Here is a 26790-nt window from a genome sequence, read left to right as displayed (position 1 = left end):
TCAATGTATGTGACAAATAAGATCTCGACTTTTTGCTGACAACTTAATTTCTCTCAGGATCAATAATGTTACTCTACTCTATTAAAATGTCAGTGAGGTCATGGTTGAATGTAGGCTCTTCAGTCTGACATCTGCCCTGTCGACCATCCAGCATCACTGTCTAAGTGGGAGGTTCAAAAGAGCCCAAAGTTATTAAAGGACTGGTGGTGGAGGTACTTTTACTGATGTCTGAACATTTGAGAGACATGTCATGTGCTTTTTAGCAAGTATTAAATGTTGACATGTTGTTAAATGTATCTCTGTACATACATCTATATCTATCTATCAATCTATCTATCTATAAATATTTACAACCACATCCTCCTAAGTCCACTCTCCCCGTGCATCACCAAAACTTTGCCTAAACAGCCCATCAGGTTGCCTACATACACAACCCTTTCTTCACTGTTCTCCTTCCTCTGGTGTAACCGATGATAACTAACAGAGTTCAGCGTAGAATGTTAGTAAACCTCCCTCCCAAAGCCTCACACAGTATTGGTAGCATTGAGCTATCGGTCTGGACCTTGATCTCAGCAGTATCGTGCTGTATGGCCTAACTCCCATGCCCGAACTTGAGTGTTGACTGGCAGGTGGCGGGTTCGAGCCCCGAGTGGCGAACTATAGCACAGGATAACCTTAGTTAGCCTGATTATCATCGACGTTCAAATCTCTTTGAGACCTGGTCTGACCAAGAGCATAACAATTAACATTTCCCGAACAGCATGGCTGACCCGCCTTCCTTGGTTTGCTTATGGTTGTTTGCTTACCGACAAAGTGGGAGGAGTTCCCGTATTTTCGGGAACTTAGAAAGTATACTGCATTGCTCTTGACCTGACTAGTTGCAATGCTGAAAGTGTTGCGTCACTAGGAGGGCACAGCCCACACACACACACACACACACACACACACACACACACACACACACACACACACACACACACACACACACACACAGATATGCACCCCACGATGGGCAAAGGGACCTTCAGCATCACTCTGTGAGGGGCTGCAGCTGCACCCATACATCTTGAGACTGGCTGGTGGGTGCTGGTACTGTATTCACGTTTCATGGTCGTCGCGACGTTGGTCAGAACACCACAAAGCCGCCGTCATATTATTTCTCATTATTAAGCTTCTTACATTTGTATCATATGTGTAAGAGTATCTCTGTGTGTGGTTTGAAACAAGGCACACGCTCAATCAGATACTTCAAATACTTCTGATGCATTTAACATGTACTAACTTCTTTTCAGCATCAGAGCTAAAGATGTGCTCGGAACTGTGTGTGAGACTAAAACGCTTCCATAAGGACACACACACCCCAGATTGGCGGGGGAGTAATTAACCAGTGCTCTCTCCCCCATCCTCCTCCATGACTGAGGTACCCTGAGCATACCGTACCACCACACTGCTCCCTTTCGGGTGTCATTGGGGGCTGCCCCCTTGCATGGGTGAGGCATGAATGCTGTTTTGTAGTGTGCAGTCTGCAGTGTATACTTGCATGCTGTGGAGTGTGCGTGTCACAATGACAATGGGAGTTGGAGTTTCCCAGTTAGCTTTCACTTCACTTCACTCACACTCCCACTATAGGATGCATTTTTCAGAGCTATGGTGAGGGCACCTATACTGTGGGTGCATCCCAATATGCGACCTTGCTTCCTCCACTTGTGCTTGTCTCCTCGCCCCGCCTCCTGGCCCCTCCTCCGTGGAGAAAACAATAAAGTTTCCCAGCTGTCAGCCTAGCCAAAATCATTTTTGGGGGACTATTCTTCATTCATCATCCAGTTTGCAAATGAGAAAATGACTTTACAATTGCGCTTTTGCAAGATATTGAATTCATTTTCCATTGTCAGTGACATCATCATGAGATCACAAGCAGGCAAGTGAGCAAGGGAGGAGGGAAGTCCGCATATTGGACTCCACTCTGTATGTGCTAGACATGCAGACATATGCAAGGGCTTACACCCCCACCGGGATGCCATCACATATTGGTGCAGACAGAGTCTTCAGCAGTACTGTGGAGAGGGCATTGGCAATGCATCTTTGTGTGTGCTTAGAGACATACACACACACAGACTTGTTTTTCAATGTCCAAGAACAAAATATACAAAACAACCATACATGTCCTTGTGCGTTCCCATGTAAAAGCCTTCCTGTGGGAGTGTGTACAAGTTGTGTGTGTGTTATACTAGCCTACTACAAAAGTGTTGACAGGATGACTGAGTAAATGTGTTGACACATAGGATAAAAAAATATTTTAAAAACAAAACAAACACGTCCTTACGCCATGGCTGCCAAAATATATTGAAGTGTTGTCCCAGCATCAGGCCAAAAGATAGGCCTTTAATAAAATCGAAGCGATTATGACATAGGCCTAGTTCTAGACATCTAAATTTGAGAATGGATGTCCATCATTCATCTCTGCAGAATAACATTTTTCTCCTTTTTGTCTTTTTTTTTTCTTTTTAATGATTAGTGATGGACTGAACTTCAACCCCATCACACAGCACAGCTGGCCACAACCGCGTTACAGTGTAGGCTACATACAAGATAATAATATGCTGCCATCTACTGTTTGACAATGAAAACAATTCAATCCCATCTCGCCCTTCGTTTCTTCACTACCACCAGAGCCATACAGAGGGGAGAGTTACGCAATTGGAGGACCAGGAATTAAATGGCAGCTCCGCCTTTCAGCGAGATAAGGGTGTTCCTAAAGCGGCTGTCTTTCCATAGACTCAACATAGAACCACCACATTAACAGCCAAAAATAAGGACTAACGAACAATACTGCGGGGTAATCACCACAAATATGTAAACCAACAACTGTCTCGGTGGTGATAATCACAACAGTTTACCATCTGTGATGTTTATCTGAAGTTATTACTATGAACAGCAAGTCTTGTCATATTCCCTGCATTGCATTTGCTATGTGCTACGCCCACTGCTAGGAACTAACATTCGCAACGCTGAGCAGTACTGAGAAGCTAAAACAGCTAATTTTGCTAAAGAGGAAGTCGGCCTAAGCACACGGCGGAGATTGCCCGACTCTCCCCTCTGTATGGCTCTGACTACCACCCCATGCAAGCCGAGAGCCGACGGTCTGTGGAGCAGCCACTACCAGTCACACAAGCGGACATGTTTGGCCGGCCTCTTGGTGAAGTGTAAACATTCATTTGATTTTGCACGGTAAAGGAATACGCAGCCGAGGCCGGGAACCATGGACGCGGTCAATGCATTCAACCATGAGGTTTGTCTGGTCTTTGTTTTGGCAATCCGGAGCTGATGATTCACAATAGTGACTAAAGTTAGCTAGCTAGCTAGCTAATGTTTGTCTTTGACCAGTTAGCTAAGCTAGTTAAGGCTGTGCTGCTATGTGCAAGGCCTCAAATTGGCGCTGAAGGCCTGTTATCCAATGCATTGTGGTTTCCAGAGCAGTTTCTTTGCCTTACCTGGAGCTAAAGCAATTTTAAGTCATGGTTTGCGTTGAATGATCAAAGGGTTGCAGTGTTTCCCATACATTGAGGAAACTATGGCGGCCCGCCATAGTTTAAATTTGGCCGCCATAGTTTACGAAAATGTAAAAAAAAAAAAAAATTTTTTTTTTTTTTTTAAAACGATAGGCCTATCCGTTTTTGTTAAAAACGATTTGAATTACGATTTTGAATTTCCTTCGCATTTTCCTCCTGGAGTAAATACATCCTAGACTCTGTATTGGTTAGATAAGTAGCCTAGTCCCACGGTAACACAGAATGAGGGGAAAGCATTAGGAAGTGACCGTAAGGGTATTACAGTTGATTCATGTGTGCACACGTGTAACGTCGGGTGAGTAACAGAACATGTGCGCAACGATGCGTTATGACACGCCGATATGCGAGGATCTTCGCCCAAATCGCTAGTCGCATGCATCATCGCTAACTGCGTTTACATCGCGTGCCGCGTGTAAGGGAAATGTTAGTTGTTTACATGTATGGAATTCACTTCAATTTGTGCTGTTTCTTGCTTCAGTTGTGGACAAAACGATTGGCCAAACTCACAATAGAAAGCCTTTGCTGTGCTACTGTCCCAGAGAGCTGGAAAAAAAAACCTTCATAGAAGAAGTCACACTTAACAGGGGTGGTGTTAACCAATTCTCTCTCTCTCTCTCTCTCTCTCTCTCTCTCTCTCTCTCTCTCTCTCTCTCTCTCTCTCTCTCTCTCTCTCAGTAGCCTACTATTTACCCATAACAAATGGTGAATTTCTGAGCCCTTTTTAATTTGTAGCCTATACCACTGAAGGCATGATAATGCTTCATCATATTTTAGAAATAGGGCCTATGTGCCTTTTATATACCAAATGTTCATCATTTTGAAATTGTTTCAGTTGTTTATGACTGTGTATGACTGAAATTATCTCTACATACCATCAGTGCTGCATTGTAAAGATAGGCTATTCAACACACTTTAAAAACACACTGAAAAGATACGGCCATAGTAGCCTACTAAAAACATTTTGTTCATAATAATGGTGATTAATAAATGGTGGTCTTCAATTTTCATACTGACATCCTTAAATTTGACTTTGTAGATCACGGCAGACCATCAACTTCAAAAGTAGATCTTGGTTAAAAAAAGGTTGGGCACCCCTGCTATAGAGAGAACCACAAGTGCTTGAAAGACAGTGATCAAAAGCCTAGTCAAGTTGTTGTAGTTAACTTGGGTTTGGGAGCAATATAAAAAACCTTCAGAGAAGGGACAGTTGGGATGAGTTTACTAACACTCCCTAGGCTTTGTTTTACAGTTGTAATGAGTTTGGTGACAGACCTTCATTGACACAGCAGAGGAGACATCGGGCTGCATATAGAAATTAATGTGTAATGAATGTGAATATAGACATAAATGTGTAATATGTTGTTCAGCCCTTTTAATGGGAGGAATTTGGAAAAAACTGGCCCTGTGACCAGCACCCCTCATGTAGAATGTGTACGCCTACATATATGTGTGGGGGAAAAGGCATAGCCTACCCTCTAAGACCCTTTTTGTCTATGCGTTAACAATTTCACAGTGCTCTTAAATTCTTATCTGTGCTCCTATTTTATTTTTTTATTGTTTCCCAGACCCCTACATGAGGGACGAATGAAGCTGTGTTGTAAACAGAAATTATTCACTGTACTGCATTTTTTGACAATGACAATGTACTACTATTATACAAGTCATGGGTAACATTTCTCAAAATATAAATGGCTGAAATATAGGCCCAGGCCTACAGTTTCTCCATGCGCCAATGTCATACTGTAGTCATTGTTTTGCCGTTTTGCATTTACGCTGCAAGAATACAACCCACCCCCCACCCCCCCCGCCGAAAAAAAAAGGCCCGCGTGAGAAGACACCCCCCCCCCCCACGGACAAAATAAACCCCGGCTGCCCCCATAGTTTCCAAAATTTCTGTGGGAAACACTGGGTTGGCTAGAGTGCAAGCCGTCATGTTGTTGGCTAGCTGGCAATGTGGCTAGTTGTAGCTAAAATGACTGCCTCGAAGCTGGAGAAAAGTCGAAGTTAGCAAGTACGTGATGCCAATCAGTGTCCCGGGCAGGCTGCTCAAGAATCACGTTGTCCGATCCAGTTGAAAACCATGAACTAGGCACTGTTGGTCAGGTAGTTTTATGTCAAATATGGTTCTGGCTGATAAAACATATAGCCGTTGCACGTTAGCAAGATTGCACCTAGAACTTCTGAAGAATGCTTTGGGTTTGCCACCGACCTGTATCATTGGAGTTTGCTAATTAGCTGTCTGAAAGCTGAGCAAGCTTTTGAAATACTCTAATACATCAATGTTAGGAGTAGTTAGCTGCTGTTTCTATTAGAACTAATGTCGTATGAGGGCCAAATAATGTGGTGGTCCTCCCACCTGACAGCGTTACACTTTGATCAATCAACAGTGATGTTGTGCACAAGACTGTGACAATACCTCTGGCAGTAGCCAACGTGAGTGGATGTATTTGTTGTGATGGTACGGTGTTTGAAACCCCGACAGAATGATGAAGGGGCTTCTGGTTTCTTAATCAAAAAGAAAGTTAGTTCTATTTGTACGGGCCTATCAGTAACAGTTTGGGCGCGTCTTCCAGTGAGATGGTTCGACTTTCACCCTAGTGTTTGTTGCCATAAACTGGTTGAATAACTAGGATGGACTAGCAGTTTGTGCCCTGTTAGTGCTACCAATGTTACAAATACCAGGCTTGAATGGAGGAGAGTGTATTGAAGAGTGGCATGATTGTTTATTTTTGGGGCCTTTACCATTTTGACAAACTGCTGTCTGGACATGTCATGTCATGTGATATGTAATGTCAACATTGGATGCAGACGTCCGCTATGTGCTTATTGAATTGATACCATTGCGTGCTGCCAGGTGTGTCTTTGAAGCAGCTCACATAAAGTTACTCTTCTCTACACTCCTCTTCTCACACTCACCTCATCAGTTTGATTATAACCTCCCTACTCTCCTGTTTGTATTCATGAAACACAGTTGTTCTCCTTGATGGATTCAAAGCCCCCCATCTCCCGGGCGAAAATGATCTCCATCACCAAGTCTGCCATCAAAGCCATAAAGGTAAAGTCAAAGTCAGCAAGCTATACTCTTTGAGTAGGTGCACCTAGTTCATCTCTCCGTAAATGTCCTTTAGTTCTCGAGTTAATGTACCTTTTTCAGGTGTCACCGTGTCAGGTGCTCCACTTTTGTTTGTTCCCTTAGGAAGGTCTTTGACCGAAAGCTTGGTAGTTAAAAGAACAAAAAATATTGAAGTGTGCAAACATTTTTCTTTAAATTTTCACCGTTTTTGTTTATGTTTTGCACCTCTTAAGCATGAGTGCAGTGTAATCCATTCAAACTCATGCCAGAGGGTTACGTTGCCATCTCTGATTGCTATTATCCACCTGTCTGTCTCTCTGTCCATCCATCCATCACCACTGGCTGCAGTCTTTCATTGTGTCCTTTCGTCCAGTTAACACGTCTTCCTTTCCTCCTTTTATTTTGGCAGTTGTATAAACACGTTGTTCAGATTGTTGAAAAGTTCATCAAAAAGGTAAGTCATATTGGTTCTGTTGCATAAGCATGCAGTATTTGTCATGATGTGAAACATTGGATTTAGAGCTGTGATGAGATGGTGACGTTTTCCTGTCACGTGCCCTTGTCATTCTGTGTCCCGTGTAGTGTAAACCTGAGTACAAAGTTCCAGGGCTGTATGTGGTCGACTCCATTGTGAGACAGTCACGACACCAGTTTGGAGCAGACAAGGACGTGTTCGGGCCCAGGTTCACCAAAAACATCACCGGCACCTTCGAGAATCTCTGCTTGTGTCCGTCTGAAGACAAGGTAAGAGCTCTCTTACGGTTTTCAGGCTGACCAGAACAGTGTCTGTGCCTGTTCCCACACTAGAGAGGTTTGGAACTGAAGTGCTACCCTGCGAACCTCCCACATTCAGACCTGGCTGTGAACTTTTCTGTTGTGGCCATTTGTTACCCGGATGAACCTGCTGATGTCCACGGGCACGTTCAAATATTTCTTGGTTTGCATCCTGAACAAACTTTACGGTTCCCGAACCCTAAGTATTGCGTAGGGGACGGGCACCGGCATGGCCTGAATGCGCCTTTTGTTTCTCACTTTGCGCCACATATAGCTCACCTCGACTTTGAAGCACGAGCGGTGATATTACGTTACATTACATTTGGCAGACGTTTTTTGCAAAAAAACTTACAATTGAGGACATGCTGTAACATACATCACAGATACAGATACATTGCAGACACAAGTGCACAGGAAATATACAAAACAGTAAATGCAGATGCAAAGTAGGGTTAGTGTGGGGTTTTTTTAGCACAGGATTAAGTAGAGTACACACACACACACACACACACACACACACACACACACACACACACACACACACACACACACACACACACACACACTTGTAGAGACTTGTACACACCAGGCATTTGAGATACCCTAATAGTTCCAATGAATACACACACACACACATCACACCAGGCATTTGAGATACCCTAATAGTTCCAATGAATACATTCTTCTACTATATCCTGTTGATTTTGAGTTCTGACCATCGAAGTGACATAAGATTTCCTTCCATCGATCCGAGTCGTAGAACACCTGCACACAAACTGTTCAGCCTCCTGCCCTCTGGAAAGAGGTACAGGCGCCTCCGTTCCCGTACCACCAGGCTGGCGAGCAGCACAATGCACCAAGCGATCAAGATGCTGAACACTCAACCCACTCTCCCTCCACTGTCAGCCTCTAGCCAGCAAGGCCACTGACAACCCCCACCCCCCTCCATCCCCCACCACCATATCTGCGACTGAACATTCCACCTGCACTACTATACTTGTGACTGAACTTTCAACCTGCACTAACTCAAAACACACACACACACACACACACACACACACACACACGCACACACACACGCACACACACACACACACACACACACACACACACACAAGCACACTGCACTTTCTGCACTAAACCCAAACATACACACACTGACACACACACACACACACACACACACAGACACACGAACACACACACAAGACGCACACCGCACCTTCTACCTGCACTAAACACATACACACACATACACACACACACACACTGCTGCTGGTGTACTTGACAGACCTCTTTAATATTTATTTTTCTTCAAAATGCTACTATTACCATGTCAGAACGCTATAAAGGACTTTTTTTAGGAAAAGCACAAAAGCACAACAAATACCTCTTAATGTATGTCCTCTACAAGTCTTCTGTTGTCCAGTCTTGCACTTTAAATGTCTGTATGAGCACTGTCTATGTCCATACTGTCTTAAGTCCATGTATAAGTACTGTCTATGTCTATACTGTCTATGTCCTTACCTAGATTAGTCTATGTCTGTATGGGAAAGCAAGAAATGTAATTTCAAATTCTTTGTATGACCAGTGCATGTAAAGAAATTGACAATAAAACCTACTTGACTTGACTTGACCTATCTGAGATATTGTTGTACTGTTTTGATTAAACTCCTCTTTTCTACGTTCCTCCCCAGAGTAAGATTGTGAGGGTGCTGAACCTGTGGCAGAAGAATGGCGTGTTCAAGATCGAGGTCATCCAGCCTCTGCTGGACATGGCCACGAGGGGTGGAGGCTCGGCAGCGGTGGCGGATATGGACCCAGCAGGGCCTGACGGAGGTGAGACCATGATTAGTGCTGATTAGTGATAAGTGCTCTGAGCACCGATAGTTGCCTGAGCTCCCATCAGAAAGCGCTGTGTACATGTGCGTGTGTGTGCGTGCGTGCGTGCGTGTGTGCGTGCGTGCGTGCGTGCATCTGTGTTGAATTGCAATGAGAGCCATCATGGTACAGACAATTGTGTGTGTTTGGGGGGGCATTAGATGAAATGCGGCACAAGGGTTAGTTGGGGAAAAGGTGACAAATGGTAGAATTGCACATGTTTCTACTTATGAGAGTGTTAAACCATTTTATGTTTTTTTTTTCCATACCTCAATGAATAGTCTTTTTATATTATACACAAAAACTACTACTAAACCGTCATTGACCCATGTGACCACACACAAGGTTAACCTCTCCCCCCTGTGTTATTCTGCAACCTGTCCTCCACAGCCTCTCCCCCCACCCCAGTGCCAGACCCAGCGACCGTCTCGGAGCCTCACACCGCTAACGCCAACGTCACCTCTAACTCCATCGCCGCCGCCGTGCCTCAGATCCAGAACTCAGACGCCTTTGCGGCCGTAGCACAGCTCTTCCAATCCAGCCAAGGACAGCAGGTGAGTCACCTCACCTCCAATGGCACCAAATCCTGGGTCTTCCTCAACCAGCTCCAATGGTCCCCTCACCATTTACATGATATTAGTCCAGTAAGACATGGCCCCTGTTATGAATTTGCTGTTACCAGAATGGCAATGACCAAGTTGTAATGTATGAACTAGACTGCATTCTCACAGAAAATGCTGAATGCGAGCTTGCATTTTGGGCCAGAGCTCAACAGTTTTACTAAAAATAATATTCTAACTTAGCTAATGAACACTGTATGTAATAAAATCTGAAATGCAGTCTGGTTCAAAATGGAATTCAAACTTGCAACCATCTGACCTTCAAACTAACACCATTGCCACTAGGCCAACATTTTTCAGTTGAGAATGAAACCCTTAATTGGCAACACCTGTTCTGGTTGACCCACTAGGCCTAGCACACAGCAAGCAGCGATAGGCATGAACGGCCATCCGGGTACTTGTGCGTTATGCCCCTTTATGAGTGAAAACAAACCGAATGTCTCATTGGACATGCTACATTGGCTTGCCTAAATGAACACAGTCCATGCTTCAGCCACGGCTTTTCGGCTATATTATTTGAACAGCCGGCAACACAACGTGTTTTCAGCATGTTGCGCGTGAACAGCGCTAGTCTACAGGTCCTTATCTTTCCTTTACTAAACCCCAGCACCACCAATTGATTTGTCTCAAGCTGTTTTCCCCCACAAAAGGGCATAATGCACATGGAAAACGTCACACCGTTCATGAGTATTGCTGTGCAGTGTTCTATAGCAGAGTTCTAGAGCTAAAATAAAAAAAACTGGCAGTTACTCTTCAGTGTTCCATGCCTCCCTTAATTGGCCACACCTGTTAACATGCAATTTTGATAAACTCTTTCATATTATCACATGTTCATTTCATTAGCTTGTGTTGAGATCCGTCTTTTTAGCAGGTATGCAATATCTAACACAAGAAAATGATGCAAACTACAATTTTGTATGATGTATCATTTAGCTTAGGAAATTCATTAAATGTGTTTTTGTCCATCCAGGCCCATCATGTCTTTTATGTAAGTATGAGATGACAGATTGTAACCTAAACCTCCATGTCTCCCTCACGTGCCCTTTTAGCTCCAGCAGATGCTTCAGACCTTCCAGCAACCCGGCAAGCCTCAGTCCCCAGCGCTCAGCAACAGCGTCCCCGTTCCAGTGCAGGTGCTACCCCCAGCCCAGCTCCACATGCACCCCCACACGCTTCCCCCCGCCGTCCCTCTTCCTGCCGCCCCCATCATTTCTCCCGCTGCTGCCGTCATGCCCCCCCACCCACCGACCATGGCCGAGTCTGTTGAGAAAAAGGCCACGTTTGACCCAGTAAGGCACAACAACGACGTCTGCTACATGTTTTACCATAGCTCTACATAGTTCCGCAGCAGCTGTGCCTTCTGCCTCAAAGATGTTGTTTGTTAAGCGTGCCAGCACTCCTTAAAGCGATACCACTCCATTTCTGGAAAAAAAATATCATTGAATCTCAATCTATTCAATAATATATGATAGTTTGGAGGTATAATGTGTGTTGCCAGACTCAGAGAATGGCTTTAAGTACAGCAGAAAGCATTAATACTGAAGGGAAGGTGGGAAATCAGCTTATTTCCAATAAATGGGTGTGGTATCGCTTTATTAAACTTTCTGTGAAACAGTGCAAAGCTATCTCTCATCTTCTCTACACAAAAGTATTCTTTAGCAGTGTTACTACTGTATTTACTTAAAACTCATTTGACATTCTTTGTCTTGCTTTGGCAGACACTCCTAGATCGCTTCGACTACGATGACGAGCCTGAAGGTGCAGACGAGACAAAGAAGGACGAGACGCCCTCGACACAGCCGGTCTTGTAAGTCCTTTACCTACGCATCTATCCAGCTTTGATCTCCCAGAATTATGCGGAATGAACATGGCCCCTTGGGACACAAAATCTGTGGCCCTTTCGCAAATGTAATTGCGATTCATATGCTGAATCGTGACGGCCCTAATATTTATAAAAGCAAAACAATAAACCCCCCCAAAAACATTGATGATTCACTGTGTTGTGTCTACAGCGGTCACATGGACAGCATGGGTCAGGCTCAGCCCCAGCAGCAGCAGCAGCAGCAGCAGCAGCTCCGGCCAGGCTTCCCCCAGCAGCACCCCTCCCAGATGCCCGGCATGGAGCACTTCCAACAAGCCATGATGGGCAAGCCACACAACCCCACACAGCAGGTGACCACAGGAGCAGACGGCTGAAAACCGTGAAAGTTATTTGTTAGAGTTATTAAGATCAGAAAGATTATATGGCATTGCACTTAGTTGATGCTTTACTGCAAAGCTACTTTGGAGCAATGTGGAGTTGGGTGCTTTGGGTGGAATGGTTTCGATACCTGCAACCCCATGAGCCCTACTCCCAACTAGGGATGTTAACCGGTAACCCTTTAACCGATAGTCGACCTGATAAACGATAACCGGTTAACATTTTCTGCCACTGGTTAACCGGTTGTAATAATAATAATTATAATAATAATTTCCTCCCAAAAAGCCCCAAATAAACGACAATTCAGTATTTTCCATCTGGCAACAGTGGCTGGACATGGCAGGTCCTGTCTGCGCAGCAAAAAAAAAAGGCTTATGTGAAGAAAAAAAAACAGTGTTGTGTATATCAGGCACGTGAATGTTATATTTAATAATATAATTTAAGATTATCGGTTAACCACCGGTTAATGAATCTCAGTAGCCGGTTAAGAGTTTTTTTTTAATTTTCGCCATCCCTACTCCCAACCATTAGACCACTTCCCCTTGTTACAATAAGCATGTACTAATGGATGTTTGGTAACGCTTTCCATATATACTGTGTATTCATAAGATGCTCATCAACTCATTCATAAAACGGGTGGTGTTCATAACCCGTACACTACTACTACACACTCAAAAAGAATTGTAATGCCATATCGTCTGTCTATGTCGTCCCAATAACAAGAGAGACGCTGCGTTCCGGCAAGAATGTTTATTTGGTCTTTAATACGTTGTGTGCATCTTCGCTGCTACTAAAGGTCCATTAAAATTCCAATCATTGATTCTCTCTCTTAATGCATCCCATGTCTTGTGCGGCAGAAGAGACAAGGTGGTATGCATTAACCTGGCCTCCGCATACATAATGGGATCAATACCCTAATGATGCTCGAGCTCAGCAAAAGACAAATCACTTTGTATTCCAGGGAGTGTTTTATAGTTAAAATTTAAATTGCGTGGGGGGTGCTGTGGCGCAGAGAGCTAACACACCTCATCACATACAGGCTACATGTCCATGGGACCCAGGTTCGAATCCGGACTGGGTCATTTCCAAACCCTATACGGTCTCCCTTTACCATTCGCTTCCAGTCAGCTCTCACACTGTCCCATCTAAAAAAAAAAGCACTTTGTATTTGCACGTGTTGTATGCAATGGATGATGTTCTCGATTGTATGTGACTTGGGCAAGTCGCGTCTACTAAATATAATGTAATTTTATGGAAATTGTAACCTGGTGGGGAAATCAAATAAATAGATAAATTGCCCTAAAGCAGTCTTTGCCGTCCTCTTGTCAGGTTCCTCTACCTCCCAATGGGCAGCTCCAGGGCTTTGGCATGATGCCTCCCCAGCCCTATCCAGGAATGATGGCCCCCATGGGGCAGCAGCAGCAGCCAGGGATGGCACACCCTCAGCAGGGAGTCATGCCCCCGGGCTTCCCAGGGGGATACCCCCCTCCCCAGAATAACAACGCCGCCTTCCCTCAGCACATGGCCCAGCATCAACAGGTCAGTCTCACCACCCAGCGTGTCACTACTCACTACAAGGACCACTGACAGCTTTGGTGGAGCTGTAGACAGTCATTTGAGAGAAAATTGGATCCCCAATACAATGTATTGGCGACCCAATTCTCTCCCTGGGCTCAGGACAGCTGACCTCTCCCCTACCCCTACCCCACCCTTCCCCCCCCTGCTCACTGCAAACGTGTCTCCCCACTGTGTGTGTTGTTTTACAAACACTTGTTTACATGCAGATAAGAGCTATTTTCAGTTTGCGTGTAATTGAAATTCAAGTGGTGTGATGAGAGAAGGTTGTGCAAGATGGTGGGGTAGCGCAAATGTTGTTGTGCACGTTCGTGTGTTTATCTTCACTGAAGTGTTTACCATTGTGTCTGCTTTTGTGACCTCAGATATGGTATTTATTATCATGTTATGGCATTATTTTGCTAATCAAAATATTCATGATTATTTGAAGTATTTTGTGAACCATTAATGATGATCATAAATGATGTATGTGCGTTAGCAGGATGGACCCGTGGGCATGGACTCTCCTTCAGTGAAGGACCGAAGACAGTGGCCGGACAACAGGAGGTCTCACTCACGCTCAGGCTCCAGGTGAGACAACGGCTACTGTTAAAACAATCAAATTAATCAGAACAACATCAGTGGCAGTCTGTGGTTTAAATGAGGAAAGCTATTTCAGTTGCTGTTGGATTCATCTCATTGGTATGAAAAAAATGAATAAACAAAATGTAAACAGTGCCCCAAACAGTGACAAAAACTCTTTTGTTTAAGGGGGAGATTTTTTTTTTAATCACCAATGAGAACTACGAAAGCTTTCATGTTATATCAACATTGCTTTCTCATTGTGTAACTAAGAACAAACATATAAATATGACCGCAGGTGTTTTCTGACCTAGTTGGACCTGAGTGGTCCTGTGATGACCAGCTCCAGCTCCTGTGATTATTGTCTCCAGGGGATGCTTGCTGTCTGTCTCTGCTAAACGATTTGATCTTTCCAGTTCACTAAAATGGTGTTTTCCAGCTCAGTGAGTAAGGCTTTTCTGAGCTTCCCTGATGTCTTGGTTAACTTCACACAATGTTGTTCTACATGCATGGGGGAGACAGGAAAGCAATGGGAGAGAGGCAGGGGAAGCGACCGGGCCGGAATCGAACCCGGGTCTCTGGCGCCACAATCAGTACCCTAGCCATTTGAACCACGGCCCATGGTTTCACTTTCAATAGTTGGCCTGGATTGGATCCTACCACTTCTATGTGCCCCATGGTACTTCTGGAATCGTGAGGGGAGTGCATGACATGGATGATATGAATGACCTCGGGTCATTACATTTACATTTATTGCAGCTAATATAATGTGAGTTTATGGAGATGGTTTTGCTTATGACTTTTTCAGCTGTGGATGAGGGTGCAGGAGAGCGCTGCTTCAGTCCATGTCTTTTGCTCTTTCCCTACTGGTATACGAATTGAACTGTGTACCCTGAAGTCAAAGTCTTTCATCATGAGGCTGTCCTGAAGTATTTGGGCTTTAGGAAGGATTGAACCAGTTTTTTGCCACATGCATAGAACTACAAATATAAAATATGCTGTGAAATTAAGAGTACTTGTACCTGTACTGCGTGCGTGTGCGTGTGCGTGTGTTTAAAGTGCAATAGTGTCAACGTGTGTACAGGTTTTTTGTTTTGTTTTATGGTTTATACAAGATTTAGTGAAGGTTTTTGTATGTTTTGTCTGGGATCAGATCGCCAAAGAGGAGACGTTCCCGCTCCAACTCGCGCTCCAGGCGGACGCGGCACCGGCGGTCGCGCTCCTCCTCCCGGGAGCGCCGGCACCACTCGAGAGACGAGGAGAGGAAGGACAGGGACCGCGTGCGGGAGAGGCGGAGCAAAGGGCTCCCTCCCCTCAAAAACCACACCCTGAGCGGTAAGGTCGTCGGATCAGTTTTTATTAGAGGTCTGCAGTTTAATTTCAGGCCGATAAATATATCTTGATGAGCTGTGCAGTGATCCTCAGCACAGGGAATTGAATTAGCTGGCTGGTGAGACCCACTTTAGGGAACGTAAAATGGGATACTATTTTTAACCTCGGCTTCGTTGGTGTGAGAAGGAACTGTGCATGGCAACAGTGCTGTCATTAATGTGAAATATGCTAGTGGCGTCCTTCATATGTAATAGAGCTTGCCAAAGGTGGAGCTTTGGCTTGGAAAGTGGAGAGTACATTAATATGGGTCATTGTCTAGGTCATTTTTACATTATATTTATGAGAAAGTGGTGGGGACAAGCTGGGTTTACCTCAACAGTGGTATGGACATGCCCCCCACCATCCATCCACACCTACAATTGCGTCCATGGAACTTCATATTTAAAAGAACTTACCACTAAAATGGTTTAGAGATCGAACACAACTGGGAAAATCAGTTATTGTTATAATCGTATTTGCCAAAAGAGGGCGCCATTTAACCAAATCAGCCTATTCCCATCCTAAGACATAAAGCTTGTAATGACTTTGTGAACTTCCAATTTCAAAATGAAAATGCAATGCGTTCTACATGAATAGAACATCATATGGTGGCAATTAAATCATTCTGGGTTACATTTACAGTAATGGCTTACTGACTTCCTGCTTTTGTTTCACCCATGTCGTTCTGCCGGGGACAGTGTGCAGCACTACGCTGTGGGTGGGACAGCTTGACAAGAGGACCCAACAGCAGGACGTAGCGTCTCTGCTGGAGGAGTTTGGACAGATAGACTCCATAAATGTAAGCACAAGTATCAAATAAAGATGTGCCTGTTTAGTAGCAAGGTAGCACCCCAGAACTGCATTTGTGTGAATCTGACAGCAATATTAAGGGAGAAACAGACAAGCAAATGTTTACCTATGAGGGCAGGGCACTATGCATTCAGCCTTGATTAATGTAATTTGTGTGATGCCGTATTTTTGAGTCCCATTATCTCTGAAATGAATAAAGAACCAAACACCCCATTATCAGGTGTTGTTTATGATCTTACAGGCTATGTTCAGACAAGAAACAGGCCATTTTAAAATATACTTTTTTTATATTCAATTTTTAATTTTTCAATGTATCATAATTCATATTCTGAAGGTTGTTGTATTCCATGCTGTGTGTGTAATTTGTAGAGCCAAAAAAGAGCTTTTTGTGACTTACACTGACTGATATAATCAAGGCTGAATGCATAGTGTCCTACCCTCATATGTAAACCTTTGCTAGTCTGTTTCTCCCTTAATATTGGTGTCAGATTCCCACAAATGCAGTTCTGGGGTGCTACCTTGCTACTAAACAGGCACAGCAAGTATGATTGAAATGCGTGACGGGCGGGTCCCTAAGTGTCTGATTTCACGTGAAATGACCCTTATTTCAAAGTGTTACCTATTCATGTGGTTAACTCTGCAAAATGGTAAGAACTGTGTGAGTAGTGTGTGGGAATGAAATGAGGTGTTATGTTGTGTCGAGCAGATGATTCCGCCTCGTGGCTGTGCCTACATCGTCATGGTCCATCGGCAAGATGCCTATAGAGCCCTGCAGAAACTCAGCAGGGGCACCTTCAAAGTCAACCAGAAAGCCATCAAGGTGAATGACCAAGCACATATTACTCTTACATTTCATTACAGTTAAAGGTGTAATATTTTTAGTAGTTGAGTTCCAGAATCCATGCTGCCCATTCACAAATGTTACCTATTAAAAAAATACTTACCACCACCATCAAATTCTATGTATTCAATATGACTGGGAAAATTGCACTTATCATACATGGTCTGCTATTTTGAATTTCCAGAATAGACATTTTAGCTGCAAACTTACTGTACTTTGGACATACTAGTACTAGTTTATTACTTTGTAAATATTCGTGAAAAGATCAAATTTGGCACTAGGCAACACACCTTCAATGAGAAGCATAGTTGCAATACCTATTCTGGCCACAGTCTTTCACAGTGCAACTTTAAGAGACACATTCAAAGCTATTTGGGTACAGGGTTTTGGCTCCAGTCCCTGAAGCAATGTGGACTCAGGTGCCTTGCTCACTCTTAACAAGATTCTTCCTCCTGATATCGGATTCAAACCTGCTATCTTTCGACCATGAAAGACCAATGCCCTAACCAAGTGGTTCTTAACCTGGGGGTGCGGCAGAGATTTCAAGGGGTGCGCCGAATTTTGTTTATGTTGAGGTTGTGACCAAAAATTCTACTAGCGAACAATATAATTAGGCCAAATTGAAGCAAGCAATGTTTTAGTGCATATACACATGTAGAAATTTGGGTTGGGGCTGCGCAACTTCTCTTGGGCACAGTTAAGGGGGTGCATTAAAAAAAAGGTTAAGAACCACTGCCCTAACCATTAGCCTCAATAGCTCACCTTATAATACAAGCAATCCTGAAAGCATATGTGATTTTAAGGCATATGGAAAAACACCATGATAAGTGATGGGTATCCCCTAACCTTGTGTTTTTGTTTTGCTTCAGATTGCATGGGCACTGAACAAGGGCATCAAAGCGGAGCACAAGCAGTTCTGGGACGTGGAGCAGGGGGTCACCTATATCCCCTGGAGCAAGATGAGGCCAGAGGATCTGGAGGACTGTAAAGAGGGGGGCATGCTGGACACCGACTCCTTATCGCCAGGTAAACCAGCACTGCAAATGGGGACAGTTGAGATTTTCCTTCACTGTGAGCTGTAAGTTGCCCGGCATAAAGACTTGTTCTTGTGTCTGCTTGGCATTGTGTGTTCTACCCTGTGTCCACATGTTGATGCTGTGGTTCTATTGCATATCGATATTGTTATCTATGTGTCTCTGTTATTCATGTTACCATGTAATGGCGCCATCTGGTGGCACGTTGATATTCCTGTATCAGAATAACAGGATGTGTAATTCTTGTCAGTTTGCAAATGGAATAAACCAGCAAAGTCGTGTTTCAGTCCGTCTCTTGCTGTAAATAGCTAGTTTGGATATTATCAGTGCACTAGAATCCAAATACATTACAGGTTAGTAGTATGGAATTTGCCACTTATTTCTCCTCCCAGCTTCCCTTTTTAAAATGCTGAACGTTGGGGAATCATGTATATATAAAATAAAGTATCTCTTCTCTACTGTACTCTACCACTCTGTAACACCATCCCTGCTTTGTCTTGTCTGTCCTGTCAGACTGGCCAGGTGCTAAGCAGCATGAGCTGCAGGATGGGACAGATGAGGTGTCCCAGAACGGCCGAGTGGAAGCCAACCCAGGGGAGGACAAGCCAGGAGGCCCACCTGGACAGGTAGATGATTTGGATCAAACTTAATATAAAGCATTTTTGTTTTTGAAGACGGTCATTCATCCAGATCGTATTAACTGAAGAATTAAGTTCTAAGCCTCTCGGCATGCTTGCTGTAGGATACGCGTGCGCATGCACTATTCGTTCATGAACGCGTTAACATGCGTATTTAATGTCAATTTTGCGCGCGTTGGACACAGCAGCCAAATGCGTGCGTCAGGTGTGATATCTTCAAAGTCGCGGGGGGCGATAGTGAGAGACTGCACAGTTCCACACGTTTGCTTCTGATGAAAACGACAATGGCAGCTACTTTTAAGAGCGTCTCATTGAGTTTGTCCGAAATTACAAACATTTGCGATCATACTTAGCAGTATTGTGTCCTTACCCAGGGAGCCCCTCTTTTTTTTTTTCCTTGCCGTCTGTGTTCCTGATTTCCGCATCACAATGCTGCATGCTCTCTCCCCCCTGGATGATACCGCCAGTATTTTGTGTCTTCGCCAACTGCTTTTAAAGCAAGTATGTGCAGTCTATTGCTTGCGGTGACGCGCCATAATTTACAGCTCGCAGCAAGCATACGGTGGGCCTAGGAAACTGGAATACTTGTCATCTTTGTTGTAATTTCTATGAGGGTCAATGGTCTTTTAGCAGTAGCACATATAGGTGGTGCAAACACATCTAAAACCACTGTTGTACTTATTTACTGTTGTACTGATGTTTTTTTTGTGTGTGTGTGGATTATCTTAGAAACGTATTCATTGCAGGACATTAATTACCAATTTATAACTAATTGATGGGCTTTACCTGTGCTTGTACCACCTGAAGTCTGTAATGTCATGTGTTCTCTAATAAGAGGTAAACCGGGTTCTCAGTGGTAGTCTTCATTTACATGGCTTCATGATTTGCCTGTTAACACTTGTTCTGGTGTCATGAGCATGGTTCCCTCCAATGCAGCAACCCTACACTGCTACCCGGTGGTAATATGATGTCTTTACATCCTCCTTTCTCTGAGGTTGTTCAACTAGTTAATACGTGAACCAACACATCCATGCATCCAATCCACATATATCCACAAAATTGGACACTGAACACACTGAACAAAAAACACATCATTACAATGTCTGAGCCGAAAATAACATCATTGACATCATTACCATCATGAAACCCCAGCCCTGCCACAATTCTTACATTTCCACCCACACACTTCCCCTTTCCCCTTTAGATCTGCCACTTGAAACTTGGCACAAAAAATGACTGGACTGTCCAAAATCTTACTTTGATTTCTGAGTATATTCTATATTTACAGTGGTAGAAAATGTCATGGCCCCTTGGAAAAGCCCCTAACATCAGTAAATGTAATTCAATCTCAGGGATGGTGTAGTGCAGATCTCTAGGGCTTTTGAATTGATGCTTCCAAGACCGGCTGATGGATCGTGGTGAAATGCATCCTATACCACTTCCTATTTGCTGGGATGGTAGGATTGTAGCATGTAGAGGGATTTGAAAGAGCTTCAAGACACAACCTCTTGTTCATGTGGGTTTATGTTGTTGTGTTTAAGTTTGTGCGACTTGGTAGAGTTCTGAAGCACACTTCCCTTTGAAACAAAACTTGCGATGACGTGAAATCCTTTGAGAAACGGTCACGGGCCTTTGGAGTTCACTTCTTAGTATGCACTTTCCTCAGGTACCTCCAGGTCAGCCAATGGGAGTGATGGGCTCAGCACAGGGCCCGCCGCCGGGTTTCCCTGGGCCAGTGGGCATGCCCCCTCCCAACTTCCCCCCAGGAGTGCCCCCTCCCCCCTTCATGAGGCCTGGCTTCAACCCCATGCACATGCCACCAGGTATGGACCACGCACTAACCGCACACCTTCATTATTTGACCTTGTTACACTGATGAAGGCTCTTGCTGTCAAAACGTCTGTCTGACCCTGCAATGAATGAATAAGAAGAAAAGAAAAAGAAAGAAGAAAAATCTGAGTGTGTTGTTATTGTGATGAACTGCATAGCAAATGTAAACGCTCTTACCAGAGCCATGGAATTTGTTACAACCGGGGTCCATTGCTTTGGTTATTGTGACTAACTGCATAAAAAATGTAAGCGCTGCTATTATTTTTTGTCAGGTTTTCTCCCAGCCGGTGCTGTACCACCCATGGGTCCCTCTGGTCCCCCGCCACACATGCCAGGGCCCGGCATGCCCCCAGGTAAGCACAAAACTGCACAAATGTAGCAAATAGTTTATGGCTTGCAGTACAACCCTGGCTACAGCCCGTTTGCCTTTGCTTGTGTACTCAAATTGTACATGGAAGAAAAGGGAAAGTGGAAACACATGAACGCCCTAAAGCCCCCTAAACTAGAGGTTATACAGACTGAATGAATGTCTGGTCAAATCCATCCACGGCACCACACAGTTCAGAGACACAGAAGCCTCTTTGATGATTGATGCCTGGTCACTTGTTTTCTGTCTACCCCTCTGTTGTGATGCATTGTTTGTTTGTGCTCTTGAATTGCCAGGCGGTGGTCCAGAGGAGCAGTCAGGTGACCTGAGGAACAGTGAGGGCTCTGATGGATACAACCCTAATCAGCAGATGGGTACGTATACGTATGGCGTTCATTATGTCTAGCTGTTATAGTAAAACTTTATCTTTTACTTCAGACATGTAAATGTTTTATCTTTTACTTCACGTTTCAACGGTATAGCTTCCGACCCTCTGATGAAGACGGAAGCTATACCGTCGAAAAAACTTAAGTGTCTGAAGCAAAAGAAAAATGTAAGTTTTATGTGGGTACATAGTAGTCGACCGCCTTGTCCTCAGCCTCAAAATGCTTCTGCCTCCAGGTTTTCTTGTCATGTTATATATTGGATATGTACGGGATTACATTTATAGTAATATTTTTAATTCTGTTAGTGGTAGTAGGGGTTGCTGTGGTGTACACTACTAACACACCATGCCACAAACTGGCAAATTCGGACCCTATATCACTCTCCCTGTTCTAATTTCCAGTCAAAATCTTCTTTGTCTTCTTATTTTTTTATTATAATATTATTTTTCTTATTTCCTTTCCACTGTCTGTGGACATATAGTGTGGATCAGGCAAAGTAATTATCCCAGTAACATCATACACATCATAAAACAATCGTACACATACACATCATATTTCAGTTATTATCGTAATAATATTCACATAGTCACGTGATATCTTATCATAGTACTTTTGCTGTCGTCTGCTGGTCCAAAAATGGAACAACAGCTTGTATTGATATCAAGCATGGAACAACATGCAGTATAACGCTTGAAAATAAATTGCTTGATGTGACGAGCAAGAGTAGCACATTGCACATTAGTTTGGATGATGATGATGATGATGATGATGATGATGATGATGATGACGATGACTTGTTATACTACAGATTTTCTTTGCTTACATCAAGCAATTTATTTTCAAGTGTTAAAAACAATATTATCAATAACATGCATTATTTAATATCACTAATATCAGTTATTAACTATTTAATATCAACAATATGACTTATTTAGCTATTCAAAATATCAATCTATCCGTTCTAGGTAACCAGGGTGCCCCTCCGCCAGGTGGCCTCTTGGGTGCAAGACCTGGCATGATGCCCCTGCAGCGGCCGCCCGTGATGCCCCCTCCACACCTGCAGCGCTTCCCCATGCCCCCTCCGCACCCCAACATGCCCCCCATGCCCCCCCAGATGATGCCCCGAGGGGGGCCACCGCAGATGATGCACCGCGAGCCTCACCCGGGGGGTTTTGGCATGCCCCCGGGCCCTCCTCACCCCATGAAGGGGCCTTTCCCCCCACCCCCGGGCGCTCCAGGGGGGCCTCCTCTGGGACCGCCTGGACCCGGGGGCCCCCCTCCTGGTCTTCCCGGGCCCCCCGGACACCCCAGACCACCCGGGCCACCCTTCATGCGGCCGCCGGGGCCTAGGGGCCCTGGGCCAGAAGGGCCAGATGGCAGGGACATGAGGCCCTTCAGAAGAGAGGAGCGGAACCCCAACTTTATCGGTCGAGATCAGGAGCCCGACTGGTTCGGGGGACCAGGAGGACCAGGGCCTGGAGGACCAGGACCTGGGAGGCGGCCGTTTGGTGGCGAAGGACGGGGAGATCGAGACCGCTCAGAGGGGAGGGAGAGGGAGAGGTTTGGGAACTGGCACGATGATGAACCACCACAGCAGCGAGATCGAGGAGGTGGTGGCTGGGAAAGGGACCGAGAAAGGGACAGAGACAGAGAGCGAGATCGTGACAGGGACAGAGATCGAGACAGAGACAGGGAGAGAGGGGACAGAGGAGACAGGGAGAGAGGGGACAGAGACAGAGACAGAGGAGACAGGGAGAGGGGGGACAGAGACAGAGGAGAGAGGGACAGAGGGGACAGGGAGAGAGGAGACAGGGCAGAGCGGGATCGGGACAGAGATCGGGAGCGGGAACGAGATCGCAGAGACTGGAGGCGGAGTCCTGAGGCAGGTGACCGGGGTGGTGGCGAGAGGGGAGGTGACACCAACAAGAACTCTAACAGCAGTGGTGCCACCTCCTCGTCCTCAGAGGAGCACGGTCGACCAGGCAGACGTGGCCGCGACCGAGAGCGCAGCTCCCGATGGGACCGCGACGACTGGCTCAGGGGAGGGGACCGAGACAGGGGTGGGGACCGGGACCGGGACCGAGAACGGGACAGGGACAGAGGGGACCGGGACAGAGGGGATAAGGACAAAGACAAAGAAAAGGACAAGAGCAATGAGCAAGGCAGCAGCGCCCAAAAAACTTCGAACACTAACAGCAGCGGCGACGCCACAGAAGTACCGCCTCCTCCTCCTCTCTCAAAAGAGCCTGCCGCTGTCACCACAGAGCCATCGCCTGCCAAGCAGGAGCCTCCCCCATCACAGGAGAGCACGCAGGAGAGCTCTGGGGGGGAGAGGAGGAGTAGTACTGAGGAGGCGGAGGGTTCAAAACCCACAGCGGACCAGCAGTCACCACCAACATTAAGCGACACCACAGAGGCTGCGGAGGCCTCAGAGTCGTAGAGCCATGTCTCACTGCTTCAAGCTGTGTGAGGCGGACTGTCGCGGTCAATGTGGACTATGTGGACAGTGTGCAGAACAATAATAGCGTTTTCAGGCCGACCAGAACGGAGCGTTCGGCACTAAAGTGCTTATCTGCGAACCACCCGTGTTCATACCGGGCTCTGAACTTTTTCAGCACGTGACTGTGTTACCGGGATGACCTGCTGGCGGCCACGTTGTCGTCACGGTTCGCGGAGAGAAAAAAAGAACTATTTTGTGGTTTTGCGAACGCTAAAATCTTTGGCGTGAACACAACGGCTGGTTCGCAAGTAGGTGCAGGAATGGCACCAGCACGGTTCTCAGTCGGCCTGAATGCGCTATATGTGAGCCTCTCGAGAGCCTTCCCTCACCTCTGGGACTCCATGAAATCCCCATATCCTGCTGAGCTGAGAACGAATGTCGGTCAGATAGCTTAACAAAACTAAACATTAAGTGTAACAAAAAAGAAGAAATGGTAACAGTTCATTTTAGGGGTTACTTTGCTACTAATACATGCCGTGCAAACAGTCTGTATAAGTGATTTCTAAGACGTGTTGAAGCCATACTTCATCATTTCTGGAAATAACCTAGTTGGTACCATATGATTACCGTATATGATGATTGCTTGCTTGGGACCTGACATAATTTCACTAAACTAAGAGAACAGCTTGAAGATTTCCATAAATGCTGGCATATGGCTGTAAGCAATTTGTTAGATATGTTTTCACGAATTTCTTGTCGTATAAATTCCTTGCCAATGAGACATTTTTTATTGATATAATCATAATAGGACCTAGTAGGCCCTTGATTTTGCTTAACACATGGTTTATAAACCACTGATACAGACAGTAATTATGCATATATTGGTGGCTAGCATGTGAACCGTAAAATAAAGTGTTACAAAAGAAACAAGTATGTTATCAAGAGAAGCAAAAGAAAAAAATGTCTATGCTGTAAATATGTTTGTATTTTAAAAGTGTAGATTTTTTGGAGCGATGAAATGTTTTTATTCTTTTCCTCTGGGTTTTAAATACAGACGTCAACTCTAAATATGAAAATAATGCCCTTTTTTGTTGTAATGTTTTATGACCGAAGTGTTTACATATTGCAGAACTTTCTATCATTTTTAAGCAACAGAAGGAGAAATCAACCCAAGAAATATTTCGCAAAAAAAATCAGCAATAGTGTTTGGATGAATAAACTATTTTCATACCAAAACATTACGTCACATTGTATTTACTCTCCTGAGAGTACTAGTGATGCCACAATGTATTCATAAATCAGCAGCTTGATATCATAAAATAATGTAACTTAGATCACAAATAAAAGGGCTGTTAATCCATTGGGAAGTTCGTAACTTGGTCAACAAACTCTCCTCCCTTTCACACAACTATTTATCTGTCATGTTTTGATTTTGTGGTATTATTTGCATAAATAGCATTTTAAAACGAAAAACATTTCTTGCATCAATGCCTTTTCATAGTAAATTCATATCCTTTTGTCAGTCTTTTGCAAATAACGTACAAAGTCAATCAGGGCATTGTGTGTTGAATGACTCATTTCCTCTACATCAGGGATGTCAAACTTGGGGAGCCATTTTATTTGGCCCGCCAAATCATTTCAAATGTGTATTTTAATTGGTCTACATACACCATTAATATATAGACAATATGACTTGAAGGCATCACAAGAATTATGAGTGGGTCCCAGGTTAGTGTAACAGCACATACTGTTTTGTATACTGAAGCACACAGAAGTATGATGGCATAATACATATGATGAATGTGTTATTTGCCTAGCGTGAACCGTGTGTACTATATGGACACTTTCAGTGCATTTTTTAATAAATATTGAATTCGCCCCGCGACTTCATCCCAGATTTTGATTTTGGCCCGCTGTGAATTTGAGTTTGACACCCCTGCTCTACTTTATTACTCCTTGTGTTTTCATAAATGGCTCATCGCATGGCTCATCAATGGGTGAACAGGACTATGCAGATATGCTCCTTTGGTACCACCAAATGTTCACATAATGAAGTAAAACATAAACATACCAATCCAAATGACTTAATCAACTAACTCTATTTTAATAGTAGTAACTCTCACACTGCATTTAAAACAAAGGGTTCTGACATGCAGACTGATGAGAGGTGAAAAGTGCCATGCTCTGCTTGGTCATGAAACTTAGATATACTACATAGAATACAAAATCCTGATTATTATATATATATTTTTAAATCTAATTTAAGTGTAATAACACTAACCAATTACACAAATAAAATGAAACAATATATGACAATTTATGGCATTCATGTATTTGTGGGGATATTGGGTGAAATTACTATAAATGGACATTTTCATCACTACCATTATAGGCAGGGGTGAAAGTAGACTGGTGTGCACAGGTATGTAGCACCGGTATGAAATCTGGTAAGAGAATATTTTCAATGCTGCCCAAAAACCCACATTTGAAAAATTTGGTCTATTTAAGTAGAAAACACACACATCCACACTATGCCGTTTGAGTCCTCCTATGTCGTCCTATGAAGAGCGTCCTCCACCAGAAATAGTCATGCAGAAATATAGATCTGTGTAGTGCACATGTTTATCTTGTTTGTTTATTGTTTGTTTTCCGGTGGGGGTGGGGGGTTAGCACCGGTAAGAAACGAAAGCTACTTTCACCACGGAGCACAACCACCATTTGACCAGGGGTTATTAAAATTTTATTTGCGTTTAATATTGTGACAATGACCAACATATTCAATAGAGATATTACTCAACACAGAAAGGCCAAAGAGTCAGG

At 44.3% G+C, this 26790-nt stretch overlaps 1 protein-coding gene across 3 annotated transcripts; it reads left to right on the top strand.

The window, feature by feature from the left end:
- The first annotated feature begins 3132 nt into the window (after positions 1-3132).
- scaf4a (SR-related CTD-associated factor 4a) lies at positions 3133-25206 on the top strand. 3 transcript variants are annotated; one of them, XM_063203313.1, is made up of 20 exons: positions 3133-3289; positions 6541-6624; positions 7052-7096; positions 7225-7386; positions 9114-9255; positions 9688-9851; positions 10967-11050; positions 11636-11724; positions 11930-12089; positions 13447-13656; positions 14171-14262; positions 15407-15588; positions 16323-16423; positions 17141-17254; positions 18145-18301; positions 18823-18935; positions 20614-20770; positions 21050-21130; positions 21441-21518; positions 22496-25206. In XM_063203313.1, the coding sequence occupies exons 1-20, from the start codon at positions 3260-3262 to the stop codon at positions 23968-23970; spliced, it is 3720 nt and encodes a 1239-aa protein (XP_063059383.1). In that variant the 5' UTR covers positions 3133-3259; the 3' UTR covers positions 23971-25206. The 3 variants fall into 3 exon arrangements, with proteins under 3 accessions (XP_063059383.1, XP_063059382.1, XP_063059381.1); XM_063203312.1 differs by having other exon boundaries at positions 10967-11206; positions 14174-14262; XM_063203311.1 differs by having other exon boundaries at positions 10967-11206.
- The last annotated feature ends 1584 nt before the right edge of the window (positions 25207-26790 follow it).

Source organism: Engraulis encrasicolus, chromosome 7 (genome assembly GCF_034702125.1).
Source record: "Engraulis encrasicolus isolate BLACKSEA-1 chromosome 7, IST_EnEncr_1.0, whole genome shotgun sequence".
Lineage (NCBI taxonomy): Eukaryota > Metazoa > Chordata > Actinopteri > Clupeiformes > Engraulidae > Engraulis > Engraulis encrasicolus.
Note: the sequence above shows the minus strand (reverse complement) of the source record. Positions and strands in the feature narration are given on the sequence as shown.